Raw genomic sequence first — 24,088 nt, 5'->3', positions numbered from 1 at the left:
TAAATTATATTGGATAAGAATATAGTCTTTTTATTTTGGTTTTTTTTTTTGTATGTTTTGTTTATATTTTAAAGTTAATTTCACCAAAATCTTGTGTTTTATTTAAGTATTTTTAAGTCTTTATTTTGAATCCTTGAATTGGTGACATTACTACGCCCTCTGCTGGCGGTAAGGTGGTATATCCTGTCACTTCCGCCCTCTCGCCAGTCTGATCAGAGCACGACTGGGAGAGGTATGCATCTACTGTTGCTCGTTCATAAAGCATAGATATAAGAGTTCTTACCTCTAGCTAACAGCTGAAAATTGCTTGTTTGTTCTATATATGTACGGCAGATGAGATTGGTTTTCCTTTTCTCATTTATTTAGCCTTTGAATCAGAGTGAGAGAGCTAGCTTGACACGTTAGCTTGACATGTGTATGTTGAGCCTGCTCGTGTGTATGTGGGCCGTCGCTGCCATTGCATCTCTTGTTTAGCACATTTTAAGCTTTTCTTTTTTTCCATGCTAGGCTTGTTAAGAAGAAAGCTAAATGTTGACTGTGTTTCTGCTCTCTGTTCTGAACCTGTTAAGGAGCTCAACTTGGGAGAGAATAAATTCTGCTCAGTGAGACCGGCCTGAGTCTATGATTGCTTCCTGACTGAACACAACGCAGCGTAGCCAGAATGGGTAGACCATATCCGGCTACACAAAGCATAAAAATGAAATGAGCTAAGGGGCAGAATGGAAATGTTTACTTGTTTAATTTTTTTTATACTACCCTGATGCATTGGCATCCTACACAAGCGTAACCTTTGTCCCTGATCCCAACTCAGTCTACTCAGAGGGCCACAACACAGGCTCTCTATCTCGATTTCTCTCCATTATGCTCTGCTCAGGCAGTCTCCATTATGATTGACTTGTTTAAATTTGACACAGCATGGCGTGATGATGAAACAGCCTGCCCTTGGCTGACAGCCCCTTGCAAAGCATTCTGGCAAAAAATATGCTCATTAGCATTTAAGCTAGTGGCAATAAATGTTCAAAAATGGATTATAAAAATAAATAAAAGCTGTTTAATGTTGGATCTACTGGTGTAGATGTAATCTTTTATGTCCCTGAAAAGTGGCCAAACTTCCAGTTTCACTAGAAAAGCTTCCATAAGAGCTACAGAGGCGTATTTAGCATCTATGGAAGGGCACAAAGGCAGGCTAACATTAACATTTTTTTTTACTGGCATAAACAGGAGCTATCAACACAAATGTGGAAATAACTTAGCCAAACTAGAGTCAAGATATTCAAATGATTAGAGTTAATCTGTGACAAACATCAGTAGGCCAACCTAAAGGTAACAACAGCATAGACTAGTTTTTCAGCATCACTTTGAGACAAGATGTTCCAGATGTTAGCAATGTTGCAAAGCTTATAGCATGCTTTATGCGGGTGTTGAAGGACATATTGGATAGAACTCCTAGATTTCTCACCCTGGAGCTGGATGTCAGGCTAATGCCGGCTAAGGCAGTTATGACATTTCTGGTCATCCAGGTCTTGATGTCTTTAAGGCATGCTTTTAGTTTAAATGACTGAGTTTCATCATCAGGCTTCATGGATACACACAGTTGGGTATCATCAGCATAGCAATGAAGCCTATGGCATGGCTCCTCATGATGTCACCTAGAGGAAGGTTCAAAAGAATCGGTCCAAGCACAGAACCCTGAGGAACACCATAGCTAACTGCGGTGTGAGTAAAAGACTGATCATTAGCATGTACAAACTGAGATTGATCTGACAGATAGGGTTTAAACCAGCTTGTAATTGCTCAAGTCTGTGTAACAGGATATGATGATCAGTTGTATCAAAAGCAGCTCTAAGAAGCCAGAGGCCAGTGGTAGATCATTAATTTACTATCTCTGACTGTAAAACCAGACATGCCTAAGCAGAAAAAATGTCTTGAGTTTGTAGTCTTTAGATTCAGTTATCATCTTTCTTTAACTTTCTGATTGATTTACTCAACTCTAGAGTCTTGATTTTCTCTGAAATAAACAAGAGGAGGAGGAAAGGAGTTGGATTTGGAGTATATTCATCACTTAAGCCTGGCACACACACACTGATTTTTAAAATCCTAACCAATTTTGAGGCCCACATATGTTGACAAATAAAGACAGATTTAACTGTTGAGTGTAGTGTCCAACAAGATGACTAACAAAGCAAACCACACAATAGCAGATTGATTCAACAACAGGCAGAGTCTCCACTCTCCAAACTCGAAATCTCATGCTCAAACACAACTTCAGAGTAAAAAAGCTAAATGTGGCAAACTATTAGCTACCTGCTACATCTATTTTTGCAACAATTTCTGTCAAGCCCCTCTTTTTTGTCAGTTTGATTTTGAGACAAATCAACATCAATCTGACTTTATTCTTCTATTTACTTTCATTGCCATGGCTGTGTTTGTTGTACTTCCTTCTTTGATCAGTTTTATATATCTATTCATTTGTTTTTTTATTTATCTTCTGCACAAAACAACAAAAGATATAGAACAGAGTTAAGCTTAAAACATGTTGACACAATCATTTCAACCCCAGGACCACTGCTGTTTTTTTTTTACTACCTGCTCAGATGGTTCCCTAGGCCATGCTTCACCTCTTACTCCACCCTAAATGTGTGGACTTTGTTTTTTTTTTTTGTTTCAACAGATTATTTTTCCATTCCCCTGATAATATGCAAGGACACACATAACACGACAGGGGCTGTGCCAGGCCTCCTGATGGTGCCTTATTTGTCACATTGATGCCCTACTTCAGTCTCAATCTTTGTCCCAAATGTGCTTAAAGGATTTGCTCAGTACTACCTGTGGCACTTTTCAGCTAAATAAAAGTTTACTGCTTACTTTCTACTGACTCCTATCACCAAACATGCTTTCTACACTCACTGATTAAAGATCCATTGGCTCTGCCTACACTGATGTAATTTGCATACCATCTATAACTTAGATTGTACTTTTAAACTGAGATTTCGAAGGTGAATGGTGCCACCTCAAGCTGTTATGGACAAAGGAATGATGGCATTTACATTAAGTTCATAAATGAACAGAAAAGTAAGTCTTTCTGAATTGCTGGCTTCACTAAAATTACTTGGATATTCACGTCCATTCCCTCAGACATATAACGTCTTTCAGATGGTGACAAAAAATGATAGCTGATGGGTTCCCAGATTGCTACAAGAGACCGTTCTTCAAATTCAACTCAAAAAGCTCACAGTGAAGGTAAGAGTTCACCTGAACACAGGGACATATAAAACAGACCTCAGACCTGCTACCAGCTCAGAAAACAAAGAAGCCAGAGCAGTCAGCTGTGAGTGAAACCATGTAGGAGCTGTGATTTGGGCTCTGACAAAGTGTTGTCAGCCTTTGAGACAGCTGCGTCACAGCAACAGGAGATTGACAGGCCGCTTGTCAGGGGTTAATAGGTTGTTTCTGTTAAAACTAAGAGCAGGTGAGTGACAAAATGTTCCTCACAGAGAGAGGTGTAGCGATCTAAATTGGCCTGTAATTTTTCTGCTCGATGGAAGCCGAGCAGCCAGAACAACGTTTTTCTGTACGGACAGGCCTCCCGCAGAGAGTACTTCTGGGTATTTTTATGGTTTTGTGATGAAGTGCTGAGCCATAAATAGCGATAAGGAGACCTGCAGTTGAAGTACATTGACACACTCTTTAGTTTTGCCTGGTTTTTGTTGCACTGCAATGCTTTTGCAGGTGGGAGCAGAGAGTTCTTTATGTAGCTGAGCCAAGAGGAGCTGAAGGAAGTGGCAGCAGTGCTGCTTTGTGGCATTTGATGTTCTAGAAAACAGGTAGTTATTTTATTTTCATGCATCGTGCAAGATATAAAATTTCAACAGCTGATGTTTGTTCTACTGCTGGTAAAGCCACCTTTCAAGTGTTATAAATGGGCTTGTAGCCTCATAAAACCTCAAATATGCTTTCATTTTCAAAGTGCCCATTTGAACCCTGTGCAAAGTTGTTTTCTAACTTCTGGTAATGCCACTAACATAATTTGTTTTGGTTGATTTAGAGTTCTTGTGTCATTTTTTGTGCATCTACACTCACCGGCCACTTTTTTAGGTACACTTGTTCAGCTGCTGATTAACAGAAATATGTAATAAGCTAATCAAATGGCACTAACTAATGTATTTAGACATGTTAAGATAATATGCTGAAGGTCATGAGCATTCAAATGGGAAGAAAGATGATTTTAGTGATTTTAAATGCAACAGCAAGGCAACAGCCACTTAAGAGTGCCGCTCCTGTGAGCTAAAAACAGGGCACTGAGGCTACAAATGAAATGAAAATGAAAATGAAAATGAAATGTAAAAAAATTAAAGTGAAATTGCAGGAATAAAACATGCATTTGATATTGTTCTGCTGTCTTGTAAATGGCTTCAGAGCAGCTCTGCCCACAGAAACTTCTGGACCCCTGAACAGCAGAGTGGACAGATCGTCTCAGGATGTAATTTAGTTCATGGAAATCAGTGCACAGGTGTTGTATCAGCAGAGTTTGTGCTAGTCTCCTCCTTTTGGTGCTGAAAGCTTGTTAATGAGTTTTGGGTTCAAAAGTTCTTTAGAAAGTTGCTTCAGTTTCTTCTAAGGTCATGGCATGGCTATGAAGTCTGGCAGAATAGTTTCATTCAGGTGGCCCAGCCATTCCATGTGAAGACAAGACAGCAGCATTAGATGATTTTGTTTGATGCACTGACAAAAATGGCATCTATTAAGGTTAACCCTTTGAGGTCTCAGGGTATTTCCTTGATTTTTCCATTATTTGAATTCACATTTTTAAGGTACTTGCAAAAAAAAAAAATGCCCAAGTGTTTCATATCAAAATGTTCAGGACAATCTCAGCTTTCTGCACAGTGAGGACCATTTTGGTCATAGAGGACTGCGCAGAGAGTTGTTCTAGCCTAAATGCTGAATTTTAAAATTCGATCTTTGAAAATTCTTGAATCTCTTGTAAATACACATCTTCATTCAAGTGGATGAATTGTTTTGGTGCTTTAAAAAAGTTGTGCTGTACTCAAGACCACACTAGAGACTTGCCCAAGACCAGAGTGCACCGAGACCAAGACAAGACCAAGACTTTTGTTGGTTGAGACCGAGTCAAGACCAAGACCACAAAAATCATTTTTTAAAAATCCTAACAAGGTTGAACAGTTAAAGAGCATTCTCTCTTTAATTTTAGTTTTCTTATAGATAAATCTGACAGATAAAAACCAGGTGTCTGCAACTCTTTCAAAGCACAGCATGCAAAAATCTCAAATCTTTACAAATTTGTTCAACTAACGTCTTGTAAAAAATAGATCCTTGTCTGTATTTAAAAGCCACTGACAAGTCTGGAAGTATTTTAAATATCTGAAAATGAGATTTTTATCTAGATTTGTCAGGTGAATGTGGCCTTAAGTAAATGTTCAGAGGTATTTCTGACTAGAAATAAGATGAACTGGTGTCCGAGTTTTTTGCAGGTCTAGCTATTTGTTGTTTTAGCAAGTTCCTCTCCTTATTATCACAATAATGAAGTCGAAGAATAGCAGATCAGTGCTGGTGTTGACCGGTCTTGATAGAAAACCCAGAGTCTGGCCAGTCCGAGACTGAGACAGGACCAAGTAAAAATGGTCTTGAGTGTGAGACAAGACCAATACATTCAAAATGTGGTCTTAAGACCAGTCTCAAGACCAAGACCATTCCCGAGTACTACAACACTATGAAATAGGTTTACCAAAGTAGTGGAATATATGAATAAAATAGGTGAGTACAGAAAACATGTCTAAAATGAAATTTTGCCATGTCGTTCTTTGAGTATATACAGTATGTTGACTATCCTTCTATAGACACCAAATGTCTAAAATATGAAATAAATGAGGCTGAACAGCAACTTCAACATGAGATCAACAGGTCTTATTCTCTCCTCTCGCTGCAGTTTCTCTTCCTACCTCTACTGCAAAAACTGTGATAGGGAGGGCCTTAGGCAGTGTCAACTGGTTGGCAGAAGTTGACGGACATTTCGCACAGTGAGAGGTGACGTGCCCGTTGCCCTCTTATTGGTCCTGTATCTTCAGCTGTAAATCAAGTTGGATGGCATGTGAGGGAGGAAGTGAAAGATGAGATTCTCCTGCTCATGGAAATGTTTGACAACTTAAAATGACAAAGATATTAATAAAAACACCTCAGGCGGTTAAAAACAAGATAGTTCTCCCCTTTTTAAAAGGCAGCCTTGCTATGGCGGATGTTTAGTTGATAACTTATACTTCACCACTACTTTACACACTATAATATATTTATTATATTATCATTTGGTCTTATTTTATCTATTTTTAGCCATATTATTATCTGTGTTACAGTTTTAATTTTTGCTCTCAGCTTTATGACTTAGCTCTTGTGATGCCGTGTGGATGTTTTTATGTTCATAGTGTGATTTGTTCTTGTGTTGAGCTGTCCGATATGCTAACTGAATATGCTCTGATATTTTCACACAAATAAAGTTCCTAAAGGATGAATAGAACTATTAGAATTGAATCAAACTGACCATAACAGTGTTTTATACCCCATAGGTTTAAAATAAAGGGCTTACACACTAACCTCCATAATATAAAGTATTTGGATCTTAAGAGAGTCTCAGTGTGGTGATAAATGACTATGAGAAGATAACAGCAAAGAGCTGAAAATCATGCACTCTTCTTTTATAAAGTTCTCCAAAGGAAGAGTCTTCTGAGGGCGTTAAACACAGACTGCAGTGTTGTTTTTCCAGGCAAACTAAATGGATTATAGATGTGTATCAGACAGAAAAACCTGTTTTACTTTCTCATCAGGTGTGTTCACACAGAGAGCAGAGCAGATTTTCTCCTTCTCTTATCTCCCTCTAGTTTGCAACTTCGTAACATTTGCATTATACGGTCACTGTCACTGCGTCTGGAACTCTAAGTGGATTCTTTCAAGACTTTCCCCCTGCACACTGAATAAAGGTTTTTAAATCCCCACTTAATTACTGATGTGTTGTTTGAGAATGAGCTGATTCAATAAGCCGGGTCTCTAATTCGAACAGCAGCAGCAGTCTTCCCTTTGAGAGACAGTTTCTTTTTTTCCAGTTTTGTTGTCATTTATCAGAAGGAATAAAGGGGTTATCTGTTCTCTGCCACAGGAACACCTCACTGAGGAAGCATACTCGATAGCAAGTTCTAGGTTGGTTTTTTAGGGGGAGATGGGAGATTTTGGGGAAAAAAATAATGGGATGTCTCACTACTATAATTGGTGGCGTGTCTTTCTGTCTGTCTGTCTGTCTGTCTGTGTTGATTTGCACAACACACCGTTGTTCCAATTTCCTTGATTCCCCTCAGAAGACTTCTTGGCTGTTCTGGTTCAAAAATTATGCCATCTAAAAATCATAACTATGTACAGATTTTCAATGAAATCCTAAAACGTCATAATTTGTGGACTTCCCCGGTGTTATGAAGTGATTGTGGAATGTTATAGCATCTTAGTGCCAGCAGAGGGCACTAGAGTAATGTGAAAAGTGAGGATGATTGTGGTCAGCACTGAGAACGCTGGCGCAGGACTGCAACTTTGGTGATTCGTCAACAATGATGTTGAGCGATCATTTGATCATTTGATGAAGACAAGAAGCTGCTGTCAGAGGACGGACTGACTTTTGAAAAAGCACCACGGTTTGCATAAGCAATGGAGGTGTCAAATGGAGATCTTGTGGATTTACGTGGCCTGAAAGAGCCTGGTAAATGGAAGAGAGTAGCGGGGTCGGTGAACAAGGTCAGCGACACACAACCAAAGCCACAGCCAGACATTAGAAAATGCTACAGATGCAGTGGAGAAAACCACCTGGCCAAAAAATGTAACACGTTATCCCATGATATCCATAAACCCCACACTAGCTCAGTGCAGGATTAAGCTCAGAACATACGGTGGCCATGAAGTGCCAGTATTAGAAACAGCTAAAGTAACAGTGGAATATGAAGGCATTACAAAGATTTTAGTTGCAGTGAAGTGAAAGGCTCAAGAATCAATCTAGTGAGTGTTAGCAAAATTTATGAACATTGTTCATATGTGAAAATATGGCTAGATATGATTTAACTAAGGCCAAAATAGTGCAGAAAGAGACAGATTTCCCATTATACCTGTAACACTATACTAAAAACAAATAAACAGGACTGTAACATATAAGAATAAGCGGTTTGTCAACCCATTTCAATGAGAAAACAACACAATCATCTGCGTAAAAGTTAAACAACGCTCAGTTTTTGCTGAATGACGTGGATTAGCGAGCTGCTGCACTTATAGTTCATACTCACATTCCTTCTACCCTGTTAGATTGATACCATATTTACCACATGATTATCACAACTGAAAGTAAAATGGTTTCTGATGACTCTGCAGAGCATTAAAAGACAATCTGTGGGTGTTAAGACTGCTGATCCTGGTTTTGACAAGGCCAGAATGATGTTAGAAAAATATGCAATAAAATGTTCAGTAATTTGATGATGACATGAAGCAGGGATGTTCATGATTAGCCTGCTAAATGGTTAAATTCAGATCCCTTGTGTGATGTTTATAACATAATGTCATGTTTAGTATTGTCAGCTGGTGTGTCTCTGACTTGTGGCTGTGAGTGCAAGCTCACTAATTAGAGTAATGTCTCACACCTGGGCCCAGGGTGTAAAGGTTATTTAAGCTCCTGCAGTCACACTCACACGTTCTCTCTAACCTGGCCTCTGCACAGGTAGACCACACTGCTGTTAGAACAGGCTCAGCTTTAGTTACATTACAACACACAAATGTCTCAACTAATCAGACTACTGACTTTTATACTTCATAGTGTAAGTGTTTGATTTGATGTCATTTGGTTTGATTCGGTCTACTTGCACCTTGATAGTTAGCACCAGGATTATGAGACAGTAAAACTGTTACTTTATATTTTTTCATTAGTTCAGACTAACAATCCCGGTCAAACATTTTTAACCACCCACCTGTAGCTGTTCTTTTTTTTAAGATTATTTTTCGGTTTTTCTTGCCTTTAATGATAGAGGACGAGAGAGGATAGAATCTGAAACATTGACGAGAGAGTTGGGGAGAGACAAAGGCCGGACTCGAATCTGGGCTGCCCGCGTACATGGGACACGCCTTTAACCAGTAGTCCATCTGCGGGTGGGTGGTTGAAGCATCCTTGAACACAGCCATGCACATTCAAAAATAGTCATGTGCAGACTTAGATTTTAAGTTTTTTCTTTTTAAACATTACTTTGATTAGAACATAAATCTCACCATGTGACCATGTTTTATTTTACATTTCACTAATTTTATGCATACATTTTTATAAAAATGGGTAAAATGTACCATTATAAATAATCCTGACCTCCAGGTTGAGAACCACTGCTGTAAAAGACTCCTGTCAAGCTGCCACAGTGCATACGCCAGTGTAAACAACAGTGAGCTGGTAACATTGATAGCATCTTATAAGAACATATTTAGCATGATTGTAATCTAGAAAAGTTGTCCAGAGGTTATGTCGGGTTATACTCGCAAATGACTGAAGCAATGAGAGATGGTATTCAGCAAAGGAATGTGGACATTAGCCTGCAAAGATGATCAAAAGCTGCTAACAATAGCCACATTCTGAAAACCGACATCACACCATATCAGTGTGAAGTTGGTTTACAGAATCTGTTTAAAGGTACAATATGAAATATTTAGCCTCTTGGCATTCAGCTGAACAAACATGGCAAAAATGATACATATATTTTTTTAAATTGGCCTATCTAAACTCATCTGAATATATAAAAGTGTGTGTATATTTAGAACAAGTCTTTTATTCATACATAGGGAGGATCCTCTCTGCTGATTCTGCCATCTTGGATTTTTCTGTCAGAGACCAAATAAAAGATGTGTTCTTTCCTTACTTCCACTGATTGCCACAGTTACCAGAAGTGAGCAACACAATCTAGAATCTGACTGTTCAATTTTGTTAAAAATTCCCAACTTTACACACTGTACCTTTAATTCACTTTAGACTAACTGCTAAATGCAGAGGCGGAAAGAGTACAACATTGTACTCTAATGTGCAATTACTTTGGTTAAAACTTACTTAAGTAAAAGTTAAATCACTGGTCTATAAACCAATTCAAGTAAAAGTTAAGGCAGATCATTTAAAGTTTACCTAAAGTGCTGTGTGGATGTAATGTGAAATATGATCTTTCCTTGATGTGTGATAAAAGATACATTGGCCAGATTCCATGTCAATCATCAAGATCTATCCAGCAGAGCTTCAAGCAAAAACACTTCCTCCAAGTCAGAGAATAGCTCAAACAATCAGCCGTTTGAGGAGAAAGAGGCGGCAGGTAAGGGCGTAGTTAAGTTGAAGCAACTGCAAGCCCGTAAATAATGGCAGCTGTTGAAGAGAATAGTGCAATGCAGCCATAGCTGTATTTTTATTGCTTTTTTTTTTCATTTTGAGGAAGACACACAACAAACAGCACCAGGATTGGGATTTGAACCTGCGACCAGTGTGTTGAGGATGACCATTGCTCCACCAGCTGAGCCAAACTGGCACCATAGTGTCAGTTTTAACAGAACTGGGGAAAGATTTCTGCATTAAAAGGAGAACAAAAAGAACACACCGAAAACTTTTGTGGTCTGAAAAGAAGTTTTTGACTTCCCTACCAGCTTCAGTGAGAGTTTTGTTTAAACTTCCCTTCATCACTCCTGTTGCTGCCTGAACCCTTGAAACTGCTTAGCAGAGGACCTGAGGCGAGATCTATATTGACATACTCATAATAAAAAGGATTCTTTCGACATTCAGATCAATTAATTAGTAGTTCTAAGCTCTGCCCTCTCATTTTCTCTTCTCTTTGGAGGATAAGGATGCTGTCAAGAGAGAGATCTTGGCAGCTCTTAATAGTTGGATTTAATAATGTATCTATTAACAGCTTAGAAAATGTGCACTGTGGACTGGTTCCAAGTGGAAATATAGCCAGTCATATACAAACAAAGAAAGCAAACCTCTCCATCTTGAAACCTTGTGGCATAATTGACTTTTACAAACACAGAGCTGCTGTAATGTCAGGTAAAAGACCTTTATTGATGTCTGAGGTCCTGGACTGAGGGCTGTGAGTCATTCCATACAATTCACTAAACCCTCATCGAGAGCGGCTACGATGTAAACCCCCAGAGGCTGAGATTCACAGCACACTCCTTTATCTGAGCTTGAGTCATGATGAACCCACACATCCTGACTGCTCCAGCCAGCCGAGAAGACGACCACGTAAAAGGAAGTACTCTGAGCTATTCCTGTGCCTCTCAATGTCTACATGCATGTACTCGCATTTAAATCAATTACAGCCTTATTCCAAGGGGCCAAATTGACTTATTTCCATCATGTGAGCCTTTACAATGGAGCAGCTCCTCTTCAGTTAATGCAAAGAGAGAGGCTAGAGAAGATGGTGGAGCTATAGGAGTCAGCGGGGTAAAACTGTAAGTGAGAGTTAATACCTCAAATCAAGGGTTTATAACTAACCCTGAAACAGAAGGCAAATTACAACACCAAGCAGGGCAGTGGATTGGGAGTCTTTGCTGACCATTTAATATCGATCTTGCTGCTCTCGTCAGAAAAAGTGTGTCATTTATAAATTATTTCATGACATGAGCAGCAACAAGCTACAAAATTGGTCCCATTAACAACTTGACTTCTGAAATTTACTACAATTTCTGAGAATGGTCTGATCGGCTTTTTAAAGGAAATAGTTACAGAATCATTTTCAGGTTATTGGGCGCCAAAATCCACAATAATTCGCTGCTAGTTTCAGTAAGACAATGTTAAGCCACATCCTGCATGAGTTACAACAGCATGGCTTCACAGTAAAAGAGTGCGGGTACTAGAAGGGCCTGCATGCAGTCCAGACCCGTCTCCCATTAAAGGGATACTTCAACATTTTGGCAAATTCGCCCATTGCAATAATTCCTATAGTCTTAGTAATAGGTTTGTTTCCTTTAGTTGTAGGTGCAAGCTGTTTCTAGATCTGGGGGGACCGATATACCAGCTGCACAGCAAACGCTATGTTAGCAGACGGAATTTTTGCTTTCCGTCATCAAACTCATCAAATACACAATCCAACAACTCCAAAACGCTCTCATGTGACCTCAATGTGACCTGCACATTCACCACACTATGAAATAATCATGGAGATGTTTTAAAGTTAAATGCAAAGCCTGAACTACACTCCAGACATGGCTGCTGCGCTGTGTCACTCCGCCCAGTGGTTTGCTCAAGAAATAGTTCAGAGTATTTGCTTCATGTGTCGTAATGTTACATAATTATAGGTTATTATTTCATAGCTTCATCTGTTAACATAGCGTTCGCTGTGCAGCTGGTTTAACGGTCCCCCCAGATCTAGAAACAGCTTGCACTGACAACTAAATGAAACGACCCTTTTACTAAGACTATAGGAATTATGGCAATGCGTGAATATGCCAAAATGTTGAAGTATTCCTTTAAGAATGTGTGGCACATTAAAGAGTACAAAATACGACAAAAGAAACCCTTCAGCTGTTTGCACCTTAAGATGCACATCAGGTCAGACTGGAACAGGATTCCACTTGCAGTACTTTAGCTATTAGTGTCTTCAGTCTCCAGATGCTTACAGACTGATGTTAAAGGAAAAAGTAATGTAACGTCTCGTCTTTTGCTGCATTAATTACCCACGCCAATGAAATCGGCAGGGGATTATGTAAAGGGCTCCGTATCTTTGTTCGTTTCTTGGTTTGTTTGTATGTGTACAAGATAACTCAAGAACGGAAAGTCGGATCTTCACCAAACTTTCAGGGAATATTGAGATAGTTATAAGGAAGAATCGATTAGATTTTGGTGATGATCCACGCACCCATTTGTTTTTTCTCAGACTTTGAAATTTTGAACACCATAGTAATCAATGGGAGCGTGAGTTCCTCAGTGGTGCTGCTTAGGCGTGGGTCTGCCGCCTCAGACGGCCATTCTAGTTGATCATGTGTTGAAAAAGATTTGCAAATCACAGTTTTCTGTTTTTATTCACATTTTATATATCCCAACTTTTCTGGGACTGATGTTTGTATAAATCCCTGACTTTTGTGCACATAGTTAGTCTAACAGGCTGTTTTATCAGTCTCCAGAATTAAGCATGAAGCTCTTCTCCAGTCTTCCACATCTAATCAGAGAAATGCTTCGTTGAGGTACACTTAGTCGAAGTTTCGACTGAAGCTACCGCAGCATTGGCAGCAGGAGCAATAAGGAAAAAAATCAATAGTGAAAAAGACCAATAAGGGATTTAGCAAACAAATTAAATCACGAAAAAGGGTATATTGAGTATTTGAGAAGGAAAAAATCATTTTCTTTGGTTGGCTAGGCAGCAGCCAATGTGCAGCAGCAGCAGAGCAGTATAGAAAATAACTGCCATAAATCACGATGGCCTGATGCCCACTCTGCTGTCCAACACTCCTGCCAAGACGGGCTCCTCTGATGCCACTTCCCTCAATGCAAGCTATTCAGGCGGATATAGAGGAAGAGTTACAGCTGCTGACGGCAGCCGTGGCTGTCAGAACCACCACTTCATCACAACACACAGGAGATGAAATCAGAGAAGACGACACCTCCACACTCACATTTATGATATATTCAATCAACATTGGCTTTGTGTTAGAAATTAGTTATGGTGTAATGCATTCCTCCTCCAATATGCTGGGTATTTGGTTGATTATTTACTATTTAGTAATTAATCTATGCTCCTTTGGTTGCCTGAAGGAAGCCAGGAAACAGTATTGATTCAGCTGCAGCATTAATCTACTCTGATCTAGTGGCCCTCTTTGTAAAGAGTACAGTTTATTTTCTTGGCTTTGCTGACCTCAATAAATGTATCAGTGGAAACAGCATGTGAAGAAAAAAATGAAACCGTACTGTGTTACTTATATCATATTGTTCTAGATTTTTGAGGTGTAATGATGAACTTAACTGCAAAACTCAAATATTGCCAAGTATGTTTGATTCATTTTATCAATCGATCTCACTGTTGTTACAAATTATCTAAAAAGTCCACAGAAACTTTTTATTTCAAAGTATGGGAAAGAGGCTGAATTGCATGTAAAAAGTGAAACTGGTGGCCAAAGCAGCATGACAAATTCACCTGTAAGATTAATCTCCATACATTTTGGCTTTCCAACAACATAATTATGATTATCGCTGTGAGAATTTTTGAAATAACAGCCCAGATTGTGCACTGAAGATTAAGCAGTTTGCTATGAAATTTTTAGGCATTTTGATTGACTTTTTTTTTTCCTTAGAATTTGGGGAATTTACTGGTATTTTTCAATTTATTTTCAAGGAAGTCTGGAAGAGATGTTTTTGAAGCATTAGCTGCAACAAGCTACATTTAAAAAAAATAATAATATAATATTACTCTGAGTGGGGCTGCATGGCAGCACAGGGGTTTCCTCACAGCAAGAAGGTCCCTGGTTCGTTTCCCGGTCAGGGCCTTTCTGTGTGGAGTTTGCATGTTCTCCCCGTGCATGCGTGGGTCCTCTCTGGGGTAGTCCAGATTCCTCCCGCCACCAAAGACATGCTCATTAGGTTAATTGGTGACTCTAAATTGGCCGTAGGTGTGAGTGTGAGCGTCCCTGGTTGTCTGTCTCTATATGTCAGCCCTGCGATTGACTGGCGATCAGTCTAGAGTGTACCCTGCCTCTCACCCATTGACAGCTGAGAGAGGCTCCAGCCCCCTCCCAACTGGATAAGTGGTATAGGAAATGGATGGATGGATTACTCTGGGCTGTGCGGCGGGGCAGTATGGAATGAGATTTGTGTCAAAAAGATTCAAACAAAACTTTTTCAGTATCAAACAAAAATTAGCATTTGAGAACAAAAAACCTGATCAAAGCAAAAAAATGTTCACATCAAGAGAACAAATTTGAAATAAAAACCAAATTATTAGTCTTTGAATTTTGAACATCTATCTTTTTGTTTACAGTTCCTGTGTGCCGAGTTTGCATGTTCTTCCCGTGCATGTGTGGGCTCTCCCCAGGTACTCCGGCTTCCTCCCACCACCAAAGACATGCTGGTTGGATTAACTGGTGACTCTAACTTGGCCTGTAGTTGTTAGTTGTCTGTCTCTATATGTCAGCCCTGCAATTGACTGGCGATCAGTCCATGGTCTACCCCGCCTCTCTCACCCAGTTGGATTGGGTAATCAACAGGTTGGCTCTGACTCTGGCTCAGACTACACATCTGATTTTCCTGCAGCATCTACCCCAGTGCTCATCATGAGAAGGAAGGAAGCTTCAGTTTAGTTTCGGTCTGGCAGGCCTGGATTTTTTTAGACATCTGCAAGAGTTTTACTGACAGCAGCTGGATAAAAAGAGAAGCAAAGACACGAAAGATCTGTATGTAAGGAGTTAATAGGTGAGGAGAAAAGTGTTTCTGTTCAAGATAAAAACTGAGAACAACAAGAGTCCTGTTTTTGGGTTAATGCTGTCAAAATTATGCTTTGAATTTATTCACAAAATAATTAACTAACGGAGGAAATAAATTTGAATTTTTAAGAAGCAAACAGCACCTCAAGTAAAGTAACACCTCAAACAGGAGGAGATAAGAAAACAAAGGGGCTTCTGAGTATGTTTTGATCAAATATTAGCAGAAACAGGAAACTCGAAATCCTACAACAAGGTTTAGTTTTGTATGATTTGCAAATCTGCAAAGACAAACTATTAACGGAGGAATTTGGTCTTAATGGGATTTTTCCTGGATGAAGTACTGCTGTTCCCAGCTGTTTGTTGAGCTTATGAACTGAAACAACTAGACTCACATTATTGAAAAGCAGAAACAGACAGTTATCATGAGTATTTGTACAGATATTAAATGTTAAACAGACATGAGCTTGTAGAGTGCTCTTCTATTCCTGTGACTTCACAAATGCTTTTACACTGCAGGTTATGCTTATTCATTCACATCAGTTAATGCTGATAGTGGAGGATTCTACATAAGTCTCTATTAAGATTAACAACTGTCATGTATTTGCAATATTAGGTCAGTCTGTGGCCAAACAGCGTGGGGCAAAGATCACCCCTTTATTCTGAGGTGTATTTAAAAACATGGAGGTCTGCAGATATTTCCTGCATGTTTATCTTTTATTAAAGGACAGTAAAGCACATCGAACAGGCATGCCTGTTTTTGTATGGTGATTTGAATCACCATCTGACAGTTTACAAAGGACAAATGGCCTGAACTGCTCTGACTGTGTGAGAGTGTGCAGTCATATGACCAAAACATCAAACATGCCAGAAATCAATCTGACCAGTGTGGCAGCTGATTGGTCCGTGATAAGCTGTCATGTTCCCCTGTACACGGAAGGACAAGATGAAAGTTGGCCAAACTTCTGAGTGAGTGGTGCAACTCAAAACTCATGTCTGAAATGACTGGGAATTGCAGTGCGCGCATGACTTAAGACACTGTGAGTGAAAGTTTAATATAATGGTTCATGTGTCAGTCAATCTCTATTTGAGGCTTCCAGCACAGCTAAACCTATCAAACTGACAGGACTTGCTGTTTAACATCAGCTGGGTTAGCTGTCAGTAACAAAATGAAGTTAGAGTTTTCTAAAGAGTGCCAGGAGAGAAGAATCCTCTGAAAAGTAACAGGTATGAATCTGCTGCACACATTTCAAGTGCCTATTTTCAGTCAAAATACCAACATACAAAATGCACAAATGTATGTGTCGCCCTCTAAGGCGGGCCCCCCTGGTATATTTTTCCTGCTGATTGGTATGTAAGTCCCATCAACACCAGTTGATCTCCCTTGCTCTGTACCTCTCACATAGCTGTTAGATATCTGTAGTCTGCAGGTGACCTGAGAAAGAAATGTCAACTTTTCCATGCAGTAAATGCACTGCAAAGGTTGTTCAAAATGACAGGGAAGGCAAAACCTGATGCATAAGAATTAATCAAGAAAATGGAAAAAAAAATTGTTTAGAATTTTAATTAGTACCAACTATGAAAATACAAATGATTTACTTTTTTGATGGCATGAACCTGCAGTAGGTGCCGAGTTGAACTAAACTATCATAATCACTACATTGTTAGGGTGGGGGGTCTTTCTTCAAAGGGGGGCATGACAGAAAAAGTTTGATTCATTTTGCATATGTATGTGTCTGCATAAAAAAAGGATGAAATGCTGCTTTTCTGGCACCCAGCATTGAGATGAAGAGACAAGAAGTTGTGTTTCAAACTGTGGTTTAGCTGACATGCTTGGGTATCGTGTCAGTTTGGTCTTTAAAGGTCTGTATTGGTATCCAAACAATTCTACTGGAGAGCATAAGGCCCTTTAGCCTCTGTATGTTTAAAGGGATATTTTTTGTAATTTTAAGGTAGGGTTTTAATCGCCATTAGCCTCCAAAGATTTAAGAGTGTATTGCCCCTTTAGGCAGGCCGCACTGGGTGAAGCAAAACTATACGACACTGCAGACAATAATGGCTGCTCTGCATAATTTAACGAGTTTTCAGGTAGCAATGGGCCCAAAGTAGAACATAGGCTCAGTTGTACACTGTATCAACATCTTTTTTTTTTAGCATTTCTTTTTCACCCAGAAAGACTCTTTGGTTGGCACTATTTTGCGGTGCAAGCTTTGGCTACATGTTCTTCAACCTCAGGGTATCCCTTTCTGACAGGAAACATCAATCAAGCTAACACAAAACTAAAAACAACCAATTTCGACTCATGTGACCATGACATGCTGTTAGCTGTGCATAAGAGGAGATACTTTTATGAGCCTGAGCACACAGAGGAACAGGTTCTGCAGATGCAGACTCAGCAGACCAAAAGAGAGAAGAAACTGCTGAGTAGGAGAGATCCCAAGCTACCTGGTGGTGTAGGTGAGTAAACTGTGAGCCCATGCCTACGAACATAGAGAGCAACAGCTGTCAGGACTGGGACTTGCCAACATTTCTTCAGGACATTTCTGATCAGAGGAGGCTCACAGACACCTACAGCCTGCATCACTCCCCATCCAGAGTTCCCTGCCTTACTGAACGCTTGCCTTTTATGGGCCTCTTTCAACTTTCCTGAGCTAATTTTGAGAAACCGACCCCAACCAGAAGACCTGAATGAAAATTTGTCATCCAGGAAAGTTTATGGCTGTTTCTATATTTTTCTAGTTTAAGTTTAGTTACTTGTCTCTGTTGAACCTTACAGACTCAAATAGCAGATCCAAGAGAGCAATAAGCCAAGGCAGGCACAAGAGCACGAAGTCTTCTGGGTGGAAAATAAAACACTTTAAAGGTGCATTGTGTAGAATTTAGAATTTTAGCAACATCTAGCTTTCAGATTTTAGAATGAGCCGATCTGTTACCAAAATGTCACATCACTAAACCACGAGAGCCTGTGAAGACCAAAAAGGATCGTGAGCCAGACATCGTTTACAGCAGTGACGAGGTGAGGGTTTATTCATTCATTTTTGTAACCATTATCTTTATAGATTATAGGTCAGTCTTCTTCTCCACCCGCCTTCCAGGTAGCTTTCAGGACCGGCGGTCAGGTTTGTATTTAAAAATTAAGTTTCGTTCTTTCTGTCCCCGAAACGTTGCCGTAGACAACATGGCGGTTCATTATGTCAGCCTCCTTGAGGGCGACCCGCGGTAATGGAAATTTAAAAAGCTTTTTTCTAATTTTGTAAAAGAAAAAGTTTAAAGGGGATGATTGTGCACTTATTTTAACATACTTCACATAAATATATAAACATTATATCCCATTTAAACCGTTTCTGTTCGGCGAAATGCAGCCAAATTCTATACACTGTACCTTTAAAACGAATTTTGATATAGTGTAAAATCAAGCCAACATGGAGCTTAAAACCTTCTAAATTAGGCAGAGCAACTGTACCCATCTGCAGTGCTGTAAAAAGTCTAACTTCCCAAAGCCTATCCTATTTGAAGGAACAGCGCACACTGAAATCTCTGGAGGTTAATGCCACTACTGTCTCCATGTACAATCACAATTTCAAAAATATTGAAATATCCCTTTAACTTTATTTGCAATCAAAAATACACATATTGGTAGTATAAAAACTAAGGTTTTACAAAGCTTATTACTAGAAGACAAACATTTTTGGATGCACATTCTTGGTCTGTTTGTTGGCAATATGCTTGAGAAATAATTAAAGCCTTCTGAGACAAAATTAGACATTAATGTCTCTCTTACAGAGAACAGTGGGATGTGTTAAGATGCTAGATTAGATTAGATAGATTCCTTTGACTCTTTGCCCGTCTGTGTAGGCTGACATGAGTGATGCTATTTCAAAAATATTCATCTTTAACAGCTATTTCATTGAGTCTATAGAAACATTTCTATTAAGGTGTCTTGCTTTTATGGCCACTTTAAAGGAACTTTAAAAATACAGTAGTGTATAGTCTATACTAATCTGGCCACAACATATGGCAATAGTTCTTTGAAAATGTGCTCCAATATTCTGATGCTAGCTCTCTGTATGTGAATAAAACTGAAGTGAAAGTTGACTCAGTTCACTCAAAAATATCAGAATTTTCTTTCTAATTCGTGTGGAAAATGTTTAATAATGACCCATTTTTAGGCTGCAAACTAACGTCATCATTGTTGTCATCATGGCGGCTCACCTTGGCTTTGTTGATGGTGCAGTGCAGTGCATTGTTCTCCTGGTCGTACTGCAGACTGAACTCCAAGGTCCCCAACGTAGCTGTGAAGAGAGACAAGGAGAGCAAAGAGAGAATTAGAGAATGGAAAAGAAATCTTCAGAGCACTGCTGGGGAGAGGACAAACCCCATACCTGCATGCTTTCATTGTTTAAAAGAATGGTCCTAATGGGAAATCTGATGGTTTTCCTGGAACTGCCATTAAATGACAGAAATAAACACAGAAACAAACACACTGCAAATGGACATTTAAAAGATTGCTATGTGGAGCTTTGAGTGTTTGTGCTGCATCAGTGTTTTCAGTGTCTCCATCTGTCTCAATTTGTAGTGCACAGGCTAAATTAACTACATGCAAGTACAGCTGCATAAACAACTACAGAGATGGTCATGATGCAGCCTTTCACCTTCATCTACTTGAATGCATTGTTTACTCTGTGTATAAAATCATTGTTTCTATATAAGCAATGCATCTGCAAAACCACAAGCACAGTAGCAGAGTTAGCTTCTAACAAGAGTCCTTATAGTCCTCTTTAAAGCAGAGGTTCCACAACAGCCTCATAATGGAGCTTCACTGTAAGGATATCTACATACCAGGCCATTTTACTAATGATTTTGGACCCAACTTTGACCCACAAATTTGTTTTGTGAAATGTTAAAATGTTTTGGTTTATGTAAATTTGTTTTGAGCTTTGTGAAAGTGATTCAGACTTTTTAATTTTGAATTGCACTTCCAGGCCAATGTACATTTCTACCCATAAGTCACTAGGTTACAGTCCACACACTACACGGTCAAGGTCCACTGACAACAAAGGCCTGATAATCAGATGGCTCTGAAGCTTTCCAGGTTATCTTGTGGTGTGTGGTCTTTTACATCTGAAGTTTCACCTCTCCAACCTGATCACTGTTGAGTGGTAATCAAAGTAACTGTGACTGTTGACTGCATGGTCATCACAGTGACTGTGATGGTTGAGTGGTCGTCAGGGTAACTTTGTGGCTGTTGAGTGGTCGTCAGGGTAACTGTGACCATTGAGGGGTAATCAGAGTAACTCTGTGACTGTTGAGAGGTCATCAGAGTGACTCTGTGACTGTTGAGTGGTCATCAGAGTGACTCTGACTGTTGAGAGGTCATCAGAGTAACTCAGTGACTGTTGAGAGGTCATCAGAGTGACTCAGTGACTGTTGAGAGGTCATCAGAGTTACTCTGTGACTGTTGAGAGGTCATCAGAGTGACTCAGTGACTGTTGAGAGGTCATCAAAGTAACTCTGTGACTGTTGACAGGTCTTAAGAGTAACTCCATGACTGTTGAGAGGTCATCAGAGTGACTCAGTGACTGTTGGGTCATCCTCAGAGTGACTCAGTAACTGTTGAGTGGTACCTACAACAGTAACCCACCCTCTACAGGATTATGACTAATAAGGGAGAAAACCTGATAAAAAGGCTTTGTCTGCCTTTTGAAGCTTCAGTGACGTACATATTAAACAAGGACAAATATTTAATGGTATCCAAATGCAAGTAATTTGTGGTGTTGGCAGCTGCCCTCTGAGTGATGATCGCCAGTCTCACACAGGCTTTTCAGCTGCACCAGCATATAAGATGCAGAAAACAATTTCTGTGAGCTTATTGAGTTTATTTATTCATAAATTGAAATGAGTCATATGTTTATGTCCACCTGGATCTGGGTCAAAGTGGAGGCTTGATTGTTTCTTCAGACTCTTGCACGTACTTGAGATGATCCACTCTGCATTATTAGCTCCTGCGCTGACAGTGAGACCCACTTCACCCTTTTTTTCTAATTAAGTAGCTCTTCTTTAAACTTTGAGGAAACCACGTCTTTTTGAAGCAGTAGTTCAACTAAAACAATTTATAACATGATCTCATCCTTTGTCCTTTTGAAATGCCAAGTGAAAGGGACTCTCATTTCCTGAGTTTATCAAATGTTGTTAGGATGTATTTCAACAATATAAAAGAGGATGTGTGGGTTCACTGCTTCTACAGCACTGAGTTGCCAAATAACACCTACTATTCTGCTTCATTCACACTTTGTTAATCTAGTGAGCAGAGAAAACATTAGTTTAGCGGACTCATAATTGCCCTGCCGACTCTACGTCTTATTGAAATCTCTTCTTAGGAATAGATTTGTCTGATGCGGAGTGGGTTCGTCTGATGAGGGTAATTCTAAGCATTCAGATTCAGTCAACCCCTTTGGTGAAGTTTTATCTTGTCGATTGGTCTGATTGCTTTGGCTTTTGTACTATGATTCATGGCGCCCAGGCTTAATATAGTGCTACATTCATTCCATACATTTGTCCTATCAGCATGCAATGCAAGACTCAGCTGTGTTTGGAATTTCTTCCAGAAAACAGTCAACAGATCTTGTTAGCTTGTTTTCAAGTCCTTGTTGTTGTGCAATGTAATGAAACAAAACTATGGAGAAGGGAGGTTCCTTCTTGAAAACCCTGGTGCCAAGCAGAATTTTTATTGCCCATCAGTCTCCATGTTTGAGTCGTTGCAACCAACATAAACAGCATAATTGACTTATTGCTAACCTTGCCCTTAAATGTCAAGAGCCAGTCGCATTTCTTGCAGCTAGATAATGCACATTCGCCTCACAAACAGTCACGCGCATACGTTTTAGGCATGTAGGGTGGTAAGAGACATTATGGGGCCTAATGTGGCACAACCTGGGGCTGGAGAGGGGCCAGAGTCAAGCTTAAAACACGTTGACACACATGTAGGGCAGCCAAGGTCAAGCTGGACGGTACTGTTGTCCAGGCCTTTACACCCCTGGTAATACGCCCGGAGACCACCAGCAGTTTTCAGGCCTTGGGACATCCACAACATGGCCAGGTGCTCATGCAAACCTTACTACCCACCTAGACGGTACCCTAGGCCAGTGGTTCCCAAAGTTGGGATCGGGACCCCCTGGGGGTCGCGAGATGCCTTCCAAGAAACAGAGAGTATTTTTAAATGGTTTTAAGTTGAATATTTGCACATTTCTGTACCAATATTTGAATAAAATTTGTTCAATTAAAAATGAAAACATGCTAATTTGTTAGGATTTATGCTGAAATCAAAGCAATGTTTAAAAAGCCATGCACATGACAATTTTTGAATGTGCATGGCTGTGTTCATGCCACAACCAATTTTAGGAAAAGTGCACGTCCCCGGTCTTTGTCATTTTGGAGGTCGCAGGCTAAAAGGTTGGGAACCCCTACCCTGAGCCATGTTTACTCACCAAATCCACCTCTTACTCTACCATGAAGGTGAAGACATTATTATCTTTTCAACAGATTTTTTTTCTCCACCCTACTGGTAATAGGCAAGGACCTTCAGAGCATTAGCGGCCAGGCCACAATTCCATTTTAAAGTAAGTGCTTTAGAGGGTTTTTTCTTTTTAAATTTGTGATTTTTGTTTTTATGTGGATCGCCATCCAAAGAACACCTCGAACAACTTCAATTTAAGCATGGGAAACACCCCTACTTTTATATACATTGAAGTTAGATCTATAAAGCTCCTCATGGGCCTTTAAGGTGAAATCGCGTGCGTGAGGACAACTCGGCTGTGTAACAGATGTTTGACGCAGTAGTGCAGCGGTGGAGCTAGCAGGGAAGAGGAGGCGAGAAGAAGGGCAGACTGAGTCTCTGAGCCTGGAAAGGTCGAGGATTTGGTGCCTCGTTTGAGGAAATCCTGACAGCTGTGATGTACAAATTGACATTTGGAGAGGCATCAAAGCTGTGATCTGGAATTTACAACTATCATATGAATAAACTAGACGCAATCTATACATTCAGTAACTTACACAGATTTTACCTCTACACTGCCCAGACTTCATGTCGCACTGTGCTTCTTTTTGTCCATCTAATGTAAAGGGCAGCGTATGTAGTACCAGTGTTTCAGCTGAGAGAAGAAGCAGTGCCATCACACTCAGACCCACAGCAACTTTGCAAATGACTTCTTCCCTGCAGGCAGCAGGCTATGAATGCTGAAAGCATCACAAATAGAAACAGACTCTCCATTTGGCCAGGAAGTCCAACATGGCAACAGATACACTGAGTAAAGTGCACACATCCTGACTAAGTGTGAACTGACAACAACATGGTGAAGGAAGCAATGACTGCACCAACCAAGACATGATTTAGGAACTATAAGGTAAAAATGAATAATGTTGATCACAAATGTAGGCATGCATGGCAGCAGAACAGGGATTTGAAAAGTCAAGCATCAGGAATTGAAAGCAGAAGGCAACAGGTGAATGCAGGATGTAATCAGGAAGAGAGGGCAGCAGTTCAGTTTGTTGATGAGAGATACATTTAAGGAGGTCTGGTGCCTGTAAAAAGTAGTCAGCCTGTTGGATGTTGGACCTTTTTATTGACTTGAATCAA

At 39.8% G+C, this 24,088-nt stretch overlaps 1 protein-coding gene across 1 annotated transcript in view; it reads right to left on the bottom strand.

Annotated features, from left to right (window-relative positions):
• The window catches only part of doc2b (double C2-like domains, beta), a 289,938-nt gene that overhangs the window by 130,967 nt on the left and 134,883 nt on the right, over positions 1-24,088 (bottom strand). Inside the window, exon 2 of the mRNA XM_041801872.1 lies at positions 19,669-19,748. Within this exon, the coding sequence (XP_041657806.1) occupies positions 19,669-19,748 (80 nt within the window). The remainder of the gene's footprint in view (positions 1-19,668; positions 19,749-24,088) is intronic.

Source organism: Cheilinus undulatus, linkage group 12 (assembly GCF_018320785.1).
Source record: "Cheilinus undulatus linkage group 12, ASM1832078v1, whole genome shotgun sequence".
NCBI lineage: Eukaryota > Metazoa > Chordata > Actinopteri > Labriformes > Labridae > Cheilinus > Cheilinus undulatus.
Note: the sequence above shows the minus strand (reverse complement) of the source record. Positions and strands in the feature narration are given on the sequence as shown.